Here is an 18,977-nt window from a genome sequence, read left to right as displayed (position 1 = left end):
AGATGGGGCTAGAGTCTCCGCAGTCAGGGTTGGAGGCTCTTTCTCACCCAAAGTCTCTCTGAGGCTCCGAATACCGGATCCCATATGAGGATTTACAAGAACTTAACTGTCTTGAGAAAACTGTGGGGGAGATTTACTAAACCTGGAGTGTTCAAAATCCGGTGCAGCAGTGCATAGTAAACAATCAGCTTCTAACTTCAGCTTGTTCAATTAAGCTTTGACAACAAAAAAACACTAGAAGCCGATTGGTTTCTATGTAGAGCTTCACCAGATTTTGCAGTCTCCAGTTTTAGTAAATCAACCCCAGTAAGTCAGTTTTCCCCAGTACCCCAAAACTGTATTTATATCATCCCCTTAGGAGGGACCACAGCTCAAAGAGTGATACATATTTCTGTCCAGGACCCATCCCCATTGTCATATACAGTGCTGAAGTACTTATTTTTTCCTGAAGGAAATGTCATTCCTCTGGATATAAGTGTAAGCATTTGGTGAATGTGTGTGAACACTGCTCTAGGTCTAAGTCTCCCACCGTCCACCACGGATTCCAATGAGTAAAAATAAATCTAGTTGGCCGCACGTCAAGTAAAATCAACAATACCTCTAACGCATTTCATGCTCACTTAGCACTTAGTCATGGCTCTTACGACTAAGCGCTAAGTGAGCGTAAAACGCATTAACTGGTGATGCTGTTCCCCTCTATTTGCGATTTTAGGATTGTTTTTATTGACTTGCTAAAACAAAGGTGGTTTTACTGCACGTGCGACCAACCAGATTTATTTTTGCCCATGTTAAGCGTTTGGTCTTATGATTTCTGATGAAAAAGATGATCAGCCAGCCTGAACTTGAATTATTTTTAAATCATCTGGTGCATCTGATGGAGTCTTTTCCCTTGTCCCTGGTACAGCGCTGTGGGGTGCAGGGGATCAGTCCTTCTGCCGCTGGTGGAATCTTTATTTTTCGGCGGTGGACAGGGGGATCCTGCACAGGATCCCCCTGTCCACCGCTGAAAAATAAAGATTCCACCAGCGGCAGAAGGACTGATCCCCTGCACCCCACAGCGCTGTACCAGGGACAAGGGAAAAGACTCCATCAGATGCACCAGATGATACCTACCCTGTTTCCCCAAAAGTAAGACCTACCCTGAAAATAAGACCTAGCATTATTTTCCAGGAGCGCTGCAATATAAGACCTACCCCGAAAATAAGCCCTAGTTAAAAATGCTTGTAAAATCCACTTTATTACAGTAGTATATAATGTACAGTGTGTGTGTTTCTGTAATATAATTGCGGGGAAGAGAGCTCCGGCGGGTCACAGAAGCGCAGAATGGCAATTATATTACAGGAACATGCACATTGTACATTATATACTACTGTAATAGAGTGGATTGTAGGATTTTACAAGCATTTTAACTCAGTTCACACTGGGGATTCCTAACAGGCAGGGAGGGAGAGGGGGAGAGAAGACAGCACATTACATGGTAAGACCTACCCCGAAAATAAGCCCCACTGTGTCTTTTGTTGGCATAATTTAATATAAGACCCGGGCTTATTTTCAGGGAAACACAGTACCTATCCTTCTGAAAAATTGCTTCTACATGCTTTTGATTGACCACCAAAATGTGAGTGTTTTTTTAACTTGTGGCTTTTAAAATTAAAACTGTTTTAAAGTATTGCACCCAGAGGCGCCTCTCTCCTTGTTTATCTCCTAGATTGGAACATGGTCTCTGTTCCCTACTGACGGCAGCCCTGAGTACATACCCCCATCCAAAAATACCCGCACATCCCCCATTACCACCCCAAACAGCCGGAACTTTTACTGATTTCAGCTTTTTATATTGACTATGCTGCCTTCAATAATAATACTCTGATAAACTTCTTGCGCATAATTTACTCGCTATATTGAACTTGAATTCTTCCCTTTGATAGAGATCACATGACCTAGGCCTTTAGCAGCATTTTCTCCATAAAAGCCAAGTACTTCAGCCCTTCTGTTACTCTTTATTTATCCATTCTAGCAAAAAACTGTTAAGCTATAAGCCACTATTTTAATTAAATGCACGTGTTGTGAAAACGATGACACAGATGTAAAATCCCACTTTTGGCGCCATGAAGCAGTGGCTTAACACAATTAAATGCTTCCATCAGTGCATTGGTGTGAATAATACCAAGAGACTGGGGCAGCAGTGTGTCTATAACAGATGGAGGCTATAATGAGAGTATAAACATTGCAAACAAGCCTCTCCCTTTGTATCATGCCACAAAACATTTACCTTATATCAACTGACATCACTCTTTAAATGTCAACAGAAGCATGAACACTTCTAATCTTTTGGAATTAGGAAACCAAGACATGTGCACTGCCGAAAAATGTGTTCATTTTCGTTTCATTTGTTTTTTGGGTCATTCATTATGATCAAAATTCGTTATTTCGAATAAATTCGTAAAAATCTGAAATTCTAAAATAAGAATGAAAATCCGATAATAAGAAAGAACGAAAATCCAACAATTCTAAAAGAAAGAAGAAAAATACGAAAGAATTAACTTTTAAATTATTGGTATTTCCTTTCAAATTTGGCTGTTAATGAACGTAACGAATACGAATTTATTCGAAGTTAGACATCCAAAATAACAAATGCTGCATCTAAATGAATGGAACGTAACGAAATAATAATAATAATAATAAACAATTATTATTATTACTACTAATTATTATTAATTTGTTACGTTCCATTCGTTTAAATGCGGCATTCGTTATTTTGGATAATTCGTAACTTCAGATAAATTTGTATTCGTTACGTTTGCTAACAGCCAAATTTGAAAGCAAATTCTAATACCTAGAATTTAATAGTTAGTAATAGTTATTTTTAGTTAGTTAGCTATTATTTTGTAATTTAAAATTTTTGGGTTTCTGAATTTAGGGATTTTTGTTCTTTTGAATTTTCAGATTTTCGTTCTTTCAGATTTTCGAATTTGCTAATTTTAGGAAAAATGTGTTTAACAGGTTTTCGTTAATTTGAATATTTCCGATTTAACATATTTGTCGAATTTCGGTCAAAAACGAATTTGGAACGAGTTGCTCATGTCTAAAAATTATCACAATGTGAGGATCACTGTAATGCAGAGCGAGAAGCTCAGTGATAATGTTCCACTATACTGTGACACCCCTAATATTGTCTGTAATTTCAGCACACACCTTGCAAAGTACTCACTCCCCACAATACCAACTGCCTGGCCTCTCCCTAACCAAATACCACTTTTACTAGATCACCTACACTCTCTGACACCCAGATCTGACATATACAGGATATACAACATTTTCGGTACAAGATTATAACAAAAAATTGTTCTATTACCTCCTCTTTGGAAAGTTGCTTATCATTGTTCAAATCAATTTGTTGGAATGCCTCAAGGCTACGCGGCCCTTGGCTGACGGCATACAGCTCAATTTCAAAGATCAGAGTCGCATTAGGTGGAATTTTATCTAATAAAGGGACAATAAAAATTTAAGCATATTAGGTACGGTATATTTTTAAAGATGTATGAAAGAAGACATGAATTCATGTATTATCTTTATCACAGCTAAGTCCACATTTGTATATATACAAAGTTATATGAATATATAAATGCAATACATATAAAAAGGTAAGTGAATCCCAACACAAAGTCTATTGATATCTGTATTTAAAAAAAACTTGACTCTTCAGGCCTCACTGCAAATGTGCTATCATCCAAAGAAAAGCAACTCACCCTTTTGTTAGGCCCTCACATTAAGACCCCATTCACACCTGAGCGTTTTGTAGCTTGAAGCCTCATCTGTTATTCTCTATGGAGATGGTTCACATCTCCACTCCAAAACGCCTGAAGCCAGAAGCTCTAAAACACCTGAAGCTCAAACAACTTCTGGGACTTTTTTTAGCCAGATTTTTGCGTTTTTCTGCTTTTTACATTGGTGACCTTTTGACCTGTACAAAAACGCGGTTTAACCACTTAAGGACCCCTTCACGCCGATTTACGTCGGCAGAATAGGACGGCTGGGCACATCAACGTATATGTACGTTGCCCTTTAAGCCCAGCCGTGGGGTCGCGGGCGCATGCACATGACCCGGTCCGAAGCTCCATGACCACGGCCACGGGACTCGCGCACCCGATCGCCGCTGGATTCCCGCGATTGGTCCCCGGAGCTGAAGAACGGGGAGAGCTGTGTGTAAACACAGCTTCCCCGTTCTTCACTGTGGCGCCGTGATCGATCGTGTGTTCCCTTATATAGGGAATCACAATTGATGACGTCACACCTACAGCAACACCCCCCTACAGTTAGAAACAGACACAAGGTCACACATAACCCCATCAGCGCCCCCTTGTGGTTAACTCCCAAACTGCAATTGTAATTTTCACAGTAAACAATGCATTTTAAATGCATTTTTTGCTGTGAAAATGACAATGGTCCCAAAAATGTGTCAAAATTGGCCGAAGTGTCCGCCATAATGTCGCAGTCACGAAAAAAATCGCAGATCACCGCCATTAGTAGTAAAAAAAAAAAAAATGTATAGAAAATGCAATAAAACTATCCCCTATTTTGTAAACGCTATAAACCGATAAACGCTTATTGCGATTTTTTTTACCAAAAATAGGTAGAAGAATAAGTATCGTCCTAAAGTGAGGATTTTTTTTTTTTTATATATTTTGGGGGGATAATTATTATAGCAAAAAGTAAAAAATATTGAATTTTTTTCAAAATTGTCTCTCTATCCGATTTGTGCCCATAGACTTTAATGGAAGGCGCCTCCAAGTCTGATCCTCATCTATATTGATGTGATTTGGATCTAACATTAGAGGAAGATTACCCAGGCATTCCCTGCAGCGTAGCTCCTCCCTCGCTTCAAATTCGCATCAAAGTAGTACTTTTGTTGCCAGAAATTCTTCTGGCAAAGTCACAACTTTCAGGTCGCAGTAGTGTGAACAGGGCCTAAAGCGGAACCAAAGACTGTAATACTTACCTTTTCTTTAACTGTCTGGCATACCTCGCCGGCATCTTCTATCCAGCTTCTTCTGGGTGCCGGGCTGCAAATTACTGCATTGGCTGGCATAGAATGACATCACTCCTGCGCATGTGCAGGATTGCAGTCTTCCTGGCACCATATCAGAATGTAAACTGAGTTGCGCATACGCAGCTCAGTGCATATTCTAAAAGAGACTGCAAGCAAGCAGGTAGGTTTATTTTATTGCTGAAGAGACATTGGGGGAGATTTACTAAAACGGGTGCACACAGAATCTGGTGCAATTGTGCATAGTAGCCAATAAGATTCTGGATTTTATTGTCAAAGCTTAATTGAACAAGCTAAAGTGTGAAGCAGATTGGTTACTACTTACAGCTAAAACGGATTCTGTGTGTGCAAGTTTTAGTAAATCTCCCCCATTGTTCTTGTGTTATAGAGAGCCTGCCTGCAATTTTTTAAAGCAGGACTTTAATTCTGCTTTAACCACTTAAGGACCGCCTCCTGCACATATACGTCGGCAGAATGCTCCGGGCCGAAGCTCCGTGACCGCGGCCCGTGGGACCCGCGGACCCGATCGCCGCTGGTGTCCCACGATCGGTCACAGGAGCTGAAGAACAGGGAGAGGTGTGTGTAAACACACCTTCCCAGTTCTTCACAGTGGCAGTGTCATTGATCGTCTGTTCCCTTTTATAGGGAAAGACGATCAATGACGTCACACGTCCAGCCCCGCCCCCTACAGTTAGAAACACATATGAGGTCACACTTAACACCTACAGCAACCCCTAGTGGTTAACTCCTAAACTGCAATTGTCATTTTCACAGTAATCAATGTATTTTTATAGCACTTTTTGCTGTGAAAATGACAATGGTCCCAAAAATGTGTCAAAATTGTTCGATGTGTCCCTCATAATGGCGCAGTCATGAAAAAAATAAAAAAATAAAAAAAAAAATCGCTGATCGCCGTCATTAGTAGTAAAAAGAAAATTATTAATAAAAATGCCATAAAACTATCCCGGATTTTGTAAATGCTATACATTTTGCACAAATACAGGTATTTGCACCCACTTCCGGGAATACACTATTGCGGCAGACACGCCTCTACCTGCAGCCCCCGCTGTCTTCTGAGAAACACACTGTTCCCAGGAGAGAGCAGGGACAAGTGACGGCGCGGCACGCTACTCAGGCATGTGCAGAAGGGAGCCGGGCAGTGAAGCCGCAACGCTTCACTTCCCGATTCCCTAACCGAGAATGTCGGCGGGTGCAGCCGAGGGACGAGCGATTGCTCGTCCTCGGCTGACGTCATTGCGGGCGCACTGGACAGGCAAGTGTCCATTTTTTAAAAGTCAGCAGCTGCAGTATCTGTAGATGCTGGCTTTAAAATTAAAATAAAAAATTGCAGGAACCTCCGCTTTCAGTCTTCAGAGGCATCACATAAAGGGAGGATAAAAGAAGACAGTAATGTAGCACACCCTGTAGCCCCTTTTTGTGTAGCACAAATGTAGTGAAACAGCTTGTATATTCTGTGGCAACAGACCCCAGCACCACCTCTTCAGGCTCTGCCAACCCACATGGCTGCAGCTGTCTCTTTTACCATCCCTTGTGGCTGTCTCTCTCTCTCTACACCAGTCCACCCGAGTGACTCTTCACCAGCCCACTCAGCTGAAACTCAGGAGATCACTAGGGAAAGGCTGAAGACTTAAGCACACCGCTGTCTTCAAGGGAAACTGACTACATTTGGCAATCTCCCCCCCTTTGTTAGTCCCCACAGTGTTGCTCTACTCATTCTGTCCTCTTTTGCTCCCGTGCCTCCAGGAAAGACTTCCTCCCATGTGTAATGGCAGGATCCATCCAGCACGCGGGCCCTGGCCCAAGGCAGGACACTCCCATCTGACTAGGGGGCATCCCTGAGGGCCACCAACAGCTAACTCAACACTATCTCCATCTTCCACCCAAATGCCGCTTCTGGTATGGCTTGTGTCTATTTATGAAGTGGGCTCAGCCCCCTGACAGCCTACCTCTGAGGATTGGCCAAGGCTCCATAAATATTCAAGGCAGCTCCTCGCTACCTCCACCCTCTAGTTTTAAAGGATTCTCCAACCTTCTAGACCAGGGGGAGGAACCAGCTAGCTGCCCAGATGAGTCACCCAGACCTGAACCTTAGTAAACCCCTGACCCAGATTCAAGAAACTCATTTTACCATGAGTCAGTAAATGTACCTGTACTAACTCCTAGCACAAACTAGAGAGTGCTACAGTAACTTCATGAATTAATATGAGAAATAAGGTATGTGTAGAGTCATACAGCTGCAGAATAGAACAGAATAGCCTACATTTCTATTTTCCCGTTGGATGGGAGAGATTGCCCAGTGGTTGCATCAACCAGAAAGCACAGAGCCACTTCTAAAATCTAAACATTAGTATTACTGGCTGCTGCTTTGTTCAACATAAAGGAATAATCTGTGACATGTGGTATTATATGCATTATTTGTGCACATTGGAAGCACCAGAAGTTGCGTAGGTGATGTTTGACACACCTATCACATTGTACTGACAATATGAAACCTAAAAATATATTTTATTGGAGTAATAAACATTGAGTCAGAATATCACAAACACAAGCATGACGTGTTCGCAAAGAGGAAGATGATAAGAGACATTAACAAGGTTCACTGAATGACAAACAATATTTTAGAATGAAAGAAGATAAAACAAACACAGCACAGACATTGCAGTACTCAGGCATGGACAGACACTTACATTGACATGCTTTTCTTTTATAGGGTTAGCCAGCCATCGTTCCCAGCATGCAGTGCAACTTTTGATAATAGGATAGGGGTGTCTACAGTAGAGGAAGAACAGGCTTATTGTCATGCATGTCCTAAACAGGCTACATAAAAAACATATACTAAAAGTCGTAACAAACGAATATATATAATTGCATCTACATTTTAGCTAGGTGACATGCAAGATTCACGTTGTAAGCTTACTAATTTGATCATACCAGTAAGGTTTTAAATAGACTTTAAAATGTATAAAACGGGATAAAAAATGTGGTGCTCAGAGAGGGAGAGACAGGGGTCAGCACAAAGCAATACACAGAGGCCAATTAAAAACGGTCCAAATGCAGTGGATGGATGGCTGCCAGCTGACGAGTAGAAGCAACTCTGTGGATGAAGAAGAAAGAAGAGCAGCGCCATCTAAAAGGTAGTGGTTAGGTCAAAACAATTTATTCTGAAAGAAAAGCACTCACATGGGGGAGAACTTGTACATTGCATATCAGAAAACCATGCCGCCAAGGAAGCAGTCCCGCTGGATGGAGCCTCTGTCCAGGTAGAAGAACCTTAGGCCTCGTACACATGATAGGTTAAACAGAGGACAACGGTCAGATGGACCGTTTTCATCTGTCAAAACCGATCGTGTGTGGGCCGTATAGGTTATATAACCATCGGTTAAAAAAAAAAAGCCAACTTGCTTTAAATTTAACCGATGGATTCCTAACCGATGGCAAAAAACGATCGTTAGTAGGCACGACCATCGGTTAAAAATCCATGCATGCTCAGAATCAAGTCGACGCATGCTTGGAAGCATTGAACTTAGTTTTTTTCAGCACGTCGTTGTGTTTTACGTCACCGCGTTCTGACACAATCGTTTTTTTAACCGATGGTGTGTAGGCGCGACGGACCATCAGTCAGCTTCATCGGTTAACCGATGAAAATGGTCTATCGGTCCGTTCTCATCGGATGGACTGATCGTGTGTACGAGGCTTTAGCCACACTGGTGGATTCCAGAGCCATTGGACTCCCTTGGTCTTGGTGAGGACGCTCAGATGATGATGTCAAGTTCTCCCTCCCATGTATGTGCTTTACTTTCAGAATAAATTGTTTTACCTAACCACTACACTTAGATAGCACTGCTCTTCTTATGTAAATTCCAGGATCTTTCACCCACCCAGGTGCTGCATAAAGCTGTCCTATCATAAAACACAAGTATAATATATGGGTGTATGCAAAAAATATATATAAATTATTATATATATAGCATACATCTCTATGTTATACTGGTGATTTTGCAAGTACAGTTGTGCACAGCCCTTCATGTCTATGTGTAGCTGTATACAGCACCTGGGGTTTCCAGTGGGGGGAAATATACTGGAATTTACATTGCACAGGCTAAGGCGCCTGTGTGCAAGAAGCCCAAGGCTAGGTTCACACTTGTGCGGCTCGGTAAGCCGTGTTTTGTATGGGCACGTCAGCCCATTCATTTTAAAATGGGCTTCTGTGCCACTAGAAAAACACAGGGAAAAGGTCTCTGTACCTTTTCTGAAAAAGCAGCCTGCATGGAAACCGCAAGTGCAGTGCGGTTCTCAGTGTGAGGAAACCATGCTGCGTTTTCCAGTGTGTGGGGGGTGCCATTAGGATGTATGGTATCCCCACACATCTCCAGAGTATCAAAGTGTTTTTCTGTGCGGGTGGTTGCGTCTGCAGGAAAAGGTGCGGACCTGCATCGGCAACCACCAGCACAAGTGTGAATCTGGTCTTTTCACACTGGCTTTTCGATCAGGTCCTCCTGTCAGTTTTTCAGGCAGATCTGATCAACGCTCAACTGTGGGCAGGTAGATGTAAACGGACATGCGAGTCCAACCAGGTCCTGAAAAAAAAAAATGCAAGAGGACTGCAACCGCCTCCATTTTGGTAGCATCAAATGTGATAGATCAAAGGCAGCCTGATGTAAACAGACACAAGTCTGTTTTCATCTATCACAGAGCCAACACAGGTCTGCATAAGTCCAATTTCAAAATGCTGAAAAATCTGAATGGGTACAGATTGCACAAAAGTGGCATCCATCCATTTTAACTTAAAGGGGTTGTAAAGGTTTGTTTTTTGTTTTCTAAATAGGTTCTTTTAAGCATTGTTGGTTCACTTAACTTTTTCCTTCGATTTCCCTTCTAAATGTTTTTTTTCTTTGTCTGAATTTCTCACTTCCTGTTTCTCCTCAGTAAGCTTGCCCCCATCATCCATGGGAGTTAGTAAGGCCTCGTACATACGACCGTTTTCCTCGGCAAAATCCATCAAGAAAAATGCTGGCAGAGCATTTTTGCCAAGAAAAACGGTCGTGTGTATGTTTTTTGTCAAGAAAACTGTCGTGGAACTCGACGAGAAAAAAAAGAGAACATTTCTCGTCTGGGAGTCTTAATTTCCTCATCGTGTTTCTCATCGGGTTGGTTTAAGACGAGAAACACATTTGTGTATATGCAAAGAAACACGCGCATGCTCAGAATAAAGTATGAGACGGGAGCGCACCTTCAGTAAAAGTAGCGTTTGTAATGGAGATAGCACATTTGTCACGCTGTAACAGTCTGAAAAGTGCGAATCGTTTCTTACCAAACTTTTACTTAACACGCAGTAACATGAGATTAGCAAAAGCAGCCCCAAGGGTTGTGCCAGTGGAATCAAACTTCCCCTTTATAGTGCCGTTGTATGTGTTGTACGTCACCGCGTTTGAGAACGACGAGATTTTGTCTTGACAGTGTGTACGCAAAGAAAGCTTGACACGATTCTCGACAAGCCTGACAAGAACCTCGTTGAGGAAAACAATGTTTAATTTACGACGAGATTCTCGGTCGTGTGTACAAGGCCTCAGTCAGAACAGCTTACTGAGGAGGAACAGGAAGTGAGAAGTTCAGACAAAGAAAAAAAAACATTTAGAAGGTAAATTGAAGAAGAAGGTTAGTGAATCAACAATCCACTAGATTAAAGGAACCTATTTAGAAAATAAAAAACAAACCTTTACAACCCCTTTAACTCAGATTTTAAGATTTGTTAACAGATCCTTTGCTGAATGGACCAGAGGGCAGCTGTGTGAAAGGATCCCGACAATAAACCTGAGGATTTTTTGAAAATAATAAGCCCAGCACTCTCCAAAAGGGAAGTTAAAGAGTAACTCCACTTCTGCTGAGAAAACAAAAAACAAAAAAACATTCCACTATGGGCGATTATTTTACATTACATGGATTGGTCGATTAATATACATTACATGGATTTTTAACAAACTGTTATGCCCTGTACACACGATCAGTTCGTCTGATGAAAACGGTCCGATGGACCGTTTTCATTGGACGAACTGATCGTGTGTGGGCCCCATCGTTTTTTTTTTCCCATTGGTGAAAAAACGTAAAACCTGTTTTAAAATTATCTGATGGTTAAAAAACCAATAGAAAAAAACGATCGTCTGTGGGCAAGTTCATCGGTTAAAAATCGATGCATGCTTGGAAGCATTGAACTTAATTTTTTTCAGCACGTCGTTGTGTTTTACGTCACTGCGTTCTGACACGATCGGTTATTTAACCGATGGTGTGTAGGCGCGACAGACCATCAGTCAGCTTCATCGGTTAACCTATGACAACGGTCCATCAGAGCTATGACTAAGCATTGATATCCAATGCAAAACGCGTCAGCTGTTTTTCCCACTGTGTGCTGATACCTGTAGTGCATTTTTCCTTTACCAAATAAAGGGCACGTCTTTTTAAGAAATTGGAGTGCGGCTGTCCATATCTTTCCTCTTTTGCATAGACCGTTCTCATTGGATGGACTGATCGTGTGTACGCGGCTTTAGTACCAAGTTCTCGGCACTTGCACAAGTAAGCAGCCATTTGGCTTTTGTTTTTAATCTGTTTTACAATAAATCGCAGAACTTCACTATGGCCTGTTTTTCTTCATTATATCCATGGTAATTTCTTCTGTTGGAGTCCATTCCTGGCCAGTCCCATCCAGGTACCAGTACAGACCTTAGGCCACCAACTGTACTAAAGCTCCACCTGATCCTTTTTTTAAAACGAAGGGTCATGGTGGTCTGGTAAGTAGGCACTTACCTCTACCTCTCACCGGGTGTCGCCAGTTTGATATCTGTTCTGTGGTGATGATGTCTACTCTCAAGTCAACCATTTGATGCATGGACTTACCAATGCTTATCATTTAGTGACCATTGCTGCATTTTTTGATGTTGTTATTATATAAGCACTTGCACTTTAAATCACTATTGCATTGTTGACCTTATAGTTAAAGCGGGAGTTCACCCAAATTTTTTTTTTTAACATTAGATTAATGCTCATTTTGTCAAGGGGAATCGGGTAGTTTTAAAATCGAAGCTGTACTTACCGTTTTAGAGAGCGATCTTCTCCGCCACTTCCGGGTATGGTCTTCGGGACTGGGCGTTCCTATTTGATTGACAGTCTTCCGACAGGCTTCTGACGGTTGCATACATCGCGTCACGAGTAGCCGAACGTCGGTGCGGCTCTATACGGCGCCTGCACACCGACGTTCGGCTACTTTCGGAAAATCGTGACGCGATGTATGCGACCGTCGAAAGACTGTCAATCAAATAGGAACGCCCAGTCCCGCAGCCCATACCCGGAAGCGGCGGAGAAGATGTATCTCTAAAACGGTAAATACGGCTTCGATTGTAAAAAAAACACCCGATTCCCCTTGACAAAATTAGCCTCAAACTAATGTTAAATAAAAAAAAGGTTTTAGGGTGAACCTCCACTTTAATATATTGTTTCAAGCTAGAATTTGGAATGTATCTATCACCTTACCTACTATTAGCGCCCCCTTATTTTTATACTCCCCCCACAGAGATGGGTATAGAATGACCCTATACATGGACAGGGACAATCATGCGGACAATTCTAATTAGAAAATGTTTGGGATTTTGTAATGTTTTCACTCTTACACAGTTTCTGCAACTGTTGTTAGGTTTAAATGTTGGCTCTATCTCCATTTAAGAAAATTGATAATTCAATAAAAAATACAATATAAAAAAAAAAAAAGAAAAAAAAAAAGAAAATTGATAATTTCCTATTCCTGTTCACCCACCGTCTGAATTGGTGCAGAATTTCTCCAACGGGAACATAAACTATAATAAAATCCTGACAGAGGTCTTATGCCGCATACACAAGACCGTTTTTCATGACGTGAAAAATGGGCATTAAAAATTTTTCATGTTGTCTATTTTTTCATGTTGTCGTTTTTCACGTCGTGAAAAACGGTTGTGTGTAGGCTTTAACGACGTGAAAAAACGCGCATGCTCAGAAGCAAGTTATGAGACGGGAGCGCTCGTTCTGGTAAAACTAGAGTTCGTAATGGAGATAGCACATTCGTCACGCTGTAACAGACTGAAAAGCACAAAGACTGAAAAGCGCGAATCGTCTCTCAAGCTTTTACTAACACGAAACCAGCAAAAGCAGCCCAAGGGCTGGCGCCATCCGAATGGAACTTCCCCTTTATTGTGCCGTCGTACGTGTTGTACGTCACCGCGCTTTGCTCGAGCATTTTTTTTTTTACGATCGTGTGTAGGCAAGGCAGGCTTGACAAGAATCAGGTCGAAAAAAACGTTGTTTTTTTCCTAGATCATTAAAAGTGCACACGGCATTACACTTTCCTAACTATACTGGAAGATGTGTTTTTCAGATTTCTTCATGTCTTGTTCGATCAGCAGATAATCTAAGACCAATCAAATAGACAGGAAGTGAGGAGAATCTCCCAAATGGGAACACAGACCACTATAAAAAAAAAGTTGATAGAGCTTCTAACCATTTCCCACTCTTGCCAAAATAAAATCTTAAAAGCTGGGCTGTACTCTACAGTGGTAAATTAAAGGTAAAGTATGGCCAAAGCGCTGCAATAAAACTCAGACTCCTTGTATCTCCCATTATTTTAAGGGCTCTTTCACACGGAGCGGACCGTTTCTCGGTCCGCTCCGTGTGTCCGCCAAAGCTCAGCGGGGATCCCCGCTGAGCTGTCGGCGGATAGGGCGGTCCCCACACACAGTGCAGGGACCGCCCTGTCTCTGCTCCGCTCTCCTCTATGGGGGACCGGATGCAGACGGTCCGTCTGCATCCGTTCCGTTCCACCGAACGGAAGAAAAATAGGGTTTCTTCCGTTCGGAAAAGCGGAACCCGACTGATGCGGACGCTAGCGGATGCTCCATCCGCTAACGGACGCGTCCCCATAGGGATTCATTACAAGTCCGTTTACGGACTTGTAATGAACGGACAGACGGAGCGGACGTCTGAAAGGGGCCTAAAGGTGCCCACAAACCAAAGCAATCAGTCACTCAGTCCAACTCTGCAGTGATCTTATATGGCTGGCTTCTGGACACTTTTGGCTGAAGGCCTGTGGGTGAAATGATGATTATACATTAGGATATCTTGTCTGATTCTCTACAATAGTGAGTGGAGTGTTCAGTTGGGGCCCAAGTAACGTACTTGGTCTAAAGCTAAATACAGAGCAGCAGAGGGAGGTACAGGAAGTACAAAAAGACAGGAAGTACAGAAAGAACTCTTGTAGGAAGTCATAGGTAACTGGCAGGAGCTGTAATACACTAGCCATCAACCATGACTGTCATAATTGTAGGTAGACAACCTTTATTTAAAAAAAAAAAAAGTTATTATTTTGAGTAAGGTGTTTAAATTTATCTTCAGTTTGCTAAAAATTTTAAACAAAAATGTAGACTTGATTTACCATAGCCTTGATCTCCGTAGGCTAGAGAAGGAGGAATGACCACTTTCCTTTTTTCTCCAGGGCACATGTCCATCAATGCAATATCGAGGCCCTTAATCACTTGTCCAACTCCAAGAACAAACCACTTGGGGTGACCATCTTTTTCAGAGCGACTATACAGAAGAGATCGGTTATTAGTAAGTCAGTATATATTTGCTAAACATGGAAAGAAGAAAGATTAATGCATGCCTGCATTTTACAAAACAAAATGTACTACAAATATGGAATGGTACTATAGGAGAGAACCTATTGGTATTTACATAAAGGAGATGCCCGTAAACCTCTTAGACACTATCTATCTATCTATCTATCTATCTATCTATCTATCTATCTATCTATCTATCTATCTATCTAGATCTATATAGATATATCTATATATACACATACACACACACATACATACTTACACACCAGTGGTGGCTGGTGGAAACATTTTTTTGGGGGGGGGTGGCAAACAGTATGCCAACCCCCCCTCGGTCGGTCAGTAGCACTTTCCCCATCACCGGCGGCTTCCCCCTGCTCGGTGGCTGTGGCCTCCTATTCTGCTGCTTTCCATCACTGGCAGTTTCCCATTCTCCTGCTCTCCACATCGGCGGCTTTTGTTTCCTCCCTCCTCCTTGGCGACCAATTGGGAGTCTTCTCGTTTCAGCCAATCGGAAAACCAGTTTCACACCTGCTTCTGATTAGCTGGATTGAGGATCAGTGTTTTAACAGTGAATATTAATTCGCTGTTGTAACACACCTGGTATCTATCCACTGCACATATGGGGTGGACTGGAGAGAGGGGGGGGGGGGGGGCGGCGCCGGGCGCCCCTAATGTACATGCCGTCACTGATTCACACACACAGTGGGTAAAATAAGTATTGAACACGTCACACTTTTTTCAAGGTTAATTTATTTCTATAGGTGCTATTGACATGCAATTTTCACCACACTACATAAAACCAGTGGCGTCGCTAGGGGGAAACGGGGGGTGCAGGCCGCACCCAGGTGACACCCGCCAGAGGGTGACACCCGGCACGGCATTGGATTGAGAGAGGTGCCACGGGGGTGTTACATTAGTGGGATTGCACAGGGGGTTACATTAGGGGGATTGCATGGGGGGTTACATTAGGGGGATTGCACGGGGGGGCTAACATTAGGGGGATTGCACAGGGGGGGTTACATTAGGGGGATTACACAAGGAGGGAGGGTTACATTAGGGGGGTTACACAAGGGGGAGGGTTACAATAGGGGGATTACACAGGGGGAGAGAGCTGTGCTCATGCTCTAGCCTGCTCAGTGCCCTGGATTTCTCAGTGACCAGGAGTGGGGTGACACCAAATTTTACCGCACCAGGTGACACCCACCCTACTGACGCCACTGTATGAAACCAAACCACATTGGTTTCAGAGAAAGGAAATAAAGCTGGTAGGTTGACCCAGCCAATCACCTGACTTGAATCTAATAGAAAATCTTTGGAAGGAACTAAAGATCAGAGTTCATAGAAGAGGCCCACGGAACCTTCAAGACTTGAAGACTGTGTAGAAGAATGAACCAAAATCACACCTGATCAATGTATGCGACTTGTTTCTCCATACAGGAGACGTCTTGGAGCTGTCATTACTAACAAAGACTTTTGTACTAAGTATTTGCCCAGGTTCACACTGGGCTGCGGGAGTGAAGCCGCGCGAGTTCAGTTGAACTCGCATGATTTCACTCCCGCCGGCAGTCCCGTTTCGGCCGCGATTATAGAGACATCTGTGCAGGTTTCTGCACAGATGTCAATGTAAATCGTGGGCCGAAATCGCAAAGTAGTACAGAAACGACTTTTTGAAATCGGTGCAGCGCCGCAGATGCGGCGTCGCACTGATTAGGACGGTGCCATTGCCGGCAATGTGCGGCAAATACCGCTGTTTTGACATGCCAAATCGCATGTCAAAACGCACCAGTGTGAACCAGGCCTTATAAATAAATAAATTTCAGTTAGCGTGTTCAATACTTTTCCCTGTGTCATTCCATTTACACATAACCTTATTTTTGAACTTTTTTGTTTTGGTTTCTTTGTATGTATGGATTCCAAGGGTTCTTAACGACACGCGACATGTGGTGAAATTTTCATGTCAATAGTACTTTTAGAAATATATTTTACCTAGAAGAATGGTGACATGTTCAATACTTATTTTACCCGCTGTGTGTGTGTGTGTATATATATATATATATATATATATATATATATATATATATATATATATACCGTATTTTCCGACTTTTTAAAAGTCGGGGGTCGTCTTATACGCCGGTAACCTAACCTTACCTTATCCTAAGACATGCAGAATCGCGGCTGTACGTTTTTTCAAAAGCCGCGCCTCCTACGTCTTCTGTTCCGTGATAGGCGGAACACTCAGCTTCCCAGGAGACACTGTGTTTAGTGTCCGCCTATCACGGAGGCCCTCTCGTCCTGTGTTTAGTGTCCGCCTATCACGGAGGCTCTCTCGTCCTCGGACGAGAGGGCCTCCGTGATAGGCGAACACTGAACACAGTGCCTCCTGGCAAGCTGAATGTTCCGCCTATCACGGAACAGAAGACGTAGGAGGCACGGCTTTTGAAAAAACGTACGGCCGAGATTCTGCATGTCTTAGGATAAGGTAAGGGCACAGTCTGGCATGTAATGGGGCATGGTCTGGCATGTAATGGGGCACGGTCTGGCATGTAATGGGGCACGGTCTGGCATGTAATGGGGCACAGTCTGGCATGTAATGGGGCACGGTCTGGCATGTAATGGGGCACGGTTTGGCATGTAATGGGGCACGGTCTGGCATGTAATGGGGCACGGTCTGGCATGTAATGGGGCACAGTCTGGCATGTAATGGGGCACAGTCTGGCATGTAATGGGGCACTGTCTGGCATGTAGTGGCATAGTCTGGCATGTAATGGGGCACAGTCTGGCATGTAATGGGGCACAGTCTGGCATGTAATGGGGCACAGTCTGGCATGTAGTGGCATAGTCTGGCATGTAGTGGCATAGTCTGGCATGTAATGGTGGCACCGTGAGGTGAGGCATGACTAGTAGGAAGGGGGTAGTCTTATACAGTGAGTATATCCCGAAACCAACATTTTGGCTGGAAAATTAGGGGGTCGTCTTATACGCCCAGTCGTCTTATACGCCGGCAAATACGGTATATATATATATATATATATATATATATATATATATATATATATATATATATATATATATATATATATATATGTTATTTATTCTTATACTTGCTCAGCTGTGACATCACCAATGGACAAATACATAGTTACTCACCAAACCTACAGCTGTATTTTACAGGAAGATACACACGTATACATCGTGGACATGTTACAACTAGAATACAGAAGTATGAGCCTGAAAAGCGTTCAAGAATTAAGTAACAGCACATTCCTCTATCTTAAAACAAGCGTTACTACTTTGTCACTTACCTGCAGAAGAATTTGGACATATCTTTGGCTAAATAGCCATCATAATGCGCATTCACCAGATCTCCTCGCTTGCTCTTCTGTGTGCAGACACTTGGGACGTGTACGACTTCCAGTTTGACTTTTTCTTCCTCAATCTCTGTTTTTTCACAGCGAATCAGGAGGCTAAAAGCCTGCAAAAGGAAAACATATCTAAGAGAGAAAGGCATTGTTGTCACTTTGATTTGTTCTTCCAGAAAACAAAAAGCGCCCAAAGCCCCCTGATCTTCCCACTTCTGGTGCTATACACGTGGCACTCAGCAAAAGAAACACTCCAGATAGTTGTGTCTTCAAAGTGAGAAGAGAGCTGTGTCAGCTGGGATCTTGGTATTTGTATGATGCTGTGTGATTGGCTCTCTGGGAAAATGGAACTCAGCCTCCTTTTTGGCAAACTCTTTTTTCGCTTCCTATGTGAAAACATTGAAGACACAAGTTCCAGATTTGCAGAGAACTGCTGCTGGGTCAGATTACTATCCTAGGGCATCTGTAATTCTTCCTAGGTGGAATGCACCGTCATTTAACCCCACTTGCTTCCTGATTGGCCGCAATATCTTGCTTCAACTGCTTACAAGGCTTTGCGATTATGATGTCTTTGCAATAGATACCGTTATATATTTATTAGAGCTGCACGATTCTGGAGAAAATGAGAATCAACATTTTTTTTTTGCTTAGAATAAAGATTGCGATTCTCGGCGTATCGTCATCATTTTACAAAAAATTGGGCCAACTTTACTGTTTAGTTTTTTTAAATCCAAAAATAATTTTATTCAAGATTTAACACCTTACATTGCCATACATAGCAACACTTTACATAACCAAATTTACACAGATCGGTCTAGTGGCACTGCGTCTGGGACACCGGATGTAAAGGGGCACTGTGATGGGCACACCTAAGGTAAAATGAGCACTCTGATGGGCACACCAGATGTAAAGGGGCAC

General features: G+C 42.7%; 1 protein-coding gene across 1 annotated transcript in view; it reads right to left on the bottom strand.

Moving 5' to 3' along the window:
• FKBP7 (FKBP prolyl isomerase 7) overlaps window positions 1–18,378 on the bottom strand; it is a 28,575-nt gene extending 10,197 nt beyond the window's left edge. The window contains exons 1-3 of the mRNA XM_040357657.1: window positions 18,003–18,378; window positions 14,514–14,665; window positions 3,353–3,480 (exon numbers count right to left, since the gene is read on the bottom strand). Coding sequence (XP_040213591.1) covers window positions 3,353–3,480; window positions 14,514–14,665; window positions 18,003–18,208 — 486 coding nt within the window. The 5' untranslated portion in view covers window positions 18,209–18,378. The remainder of the gene's footprint in view (window positions 1–3,352; window positions 3,481–14,513; window positions 14,666–18,002) is intronic.
• Between the last annotated feature and the right edge of the window lie 599 nt (window positions 18,379–18,977).

The sequence above is a fragment of the Rana temporaria genome, chromosome 6 (genome assembly GCF_905171775.1).
Source record: "Rana temporaria chromosome 6, aRanTem1.1, whole genome shotgun sequence".
Classification (NCBI taxonomy): domain Eukaryota; kingdom Metazoa; phylum Chordata; class Amphibia; order Anura; family Ranidae; genus Rana; species Rana temporaria.
Note: the sequence above shows the minus strand (reverse complement) of the source record. Positions and strands in the feature narration are given on the sequence as shown.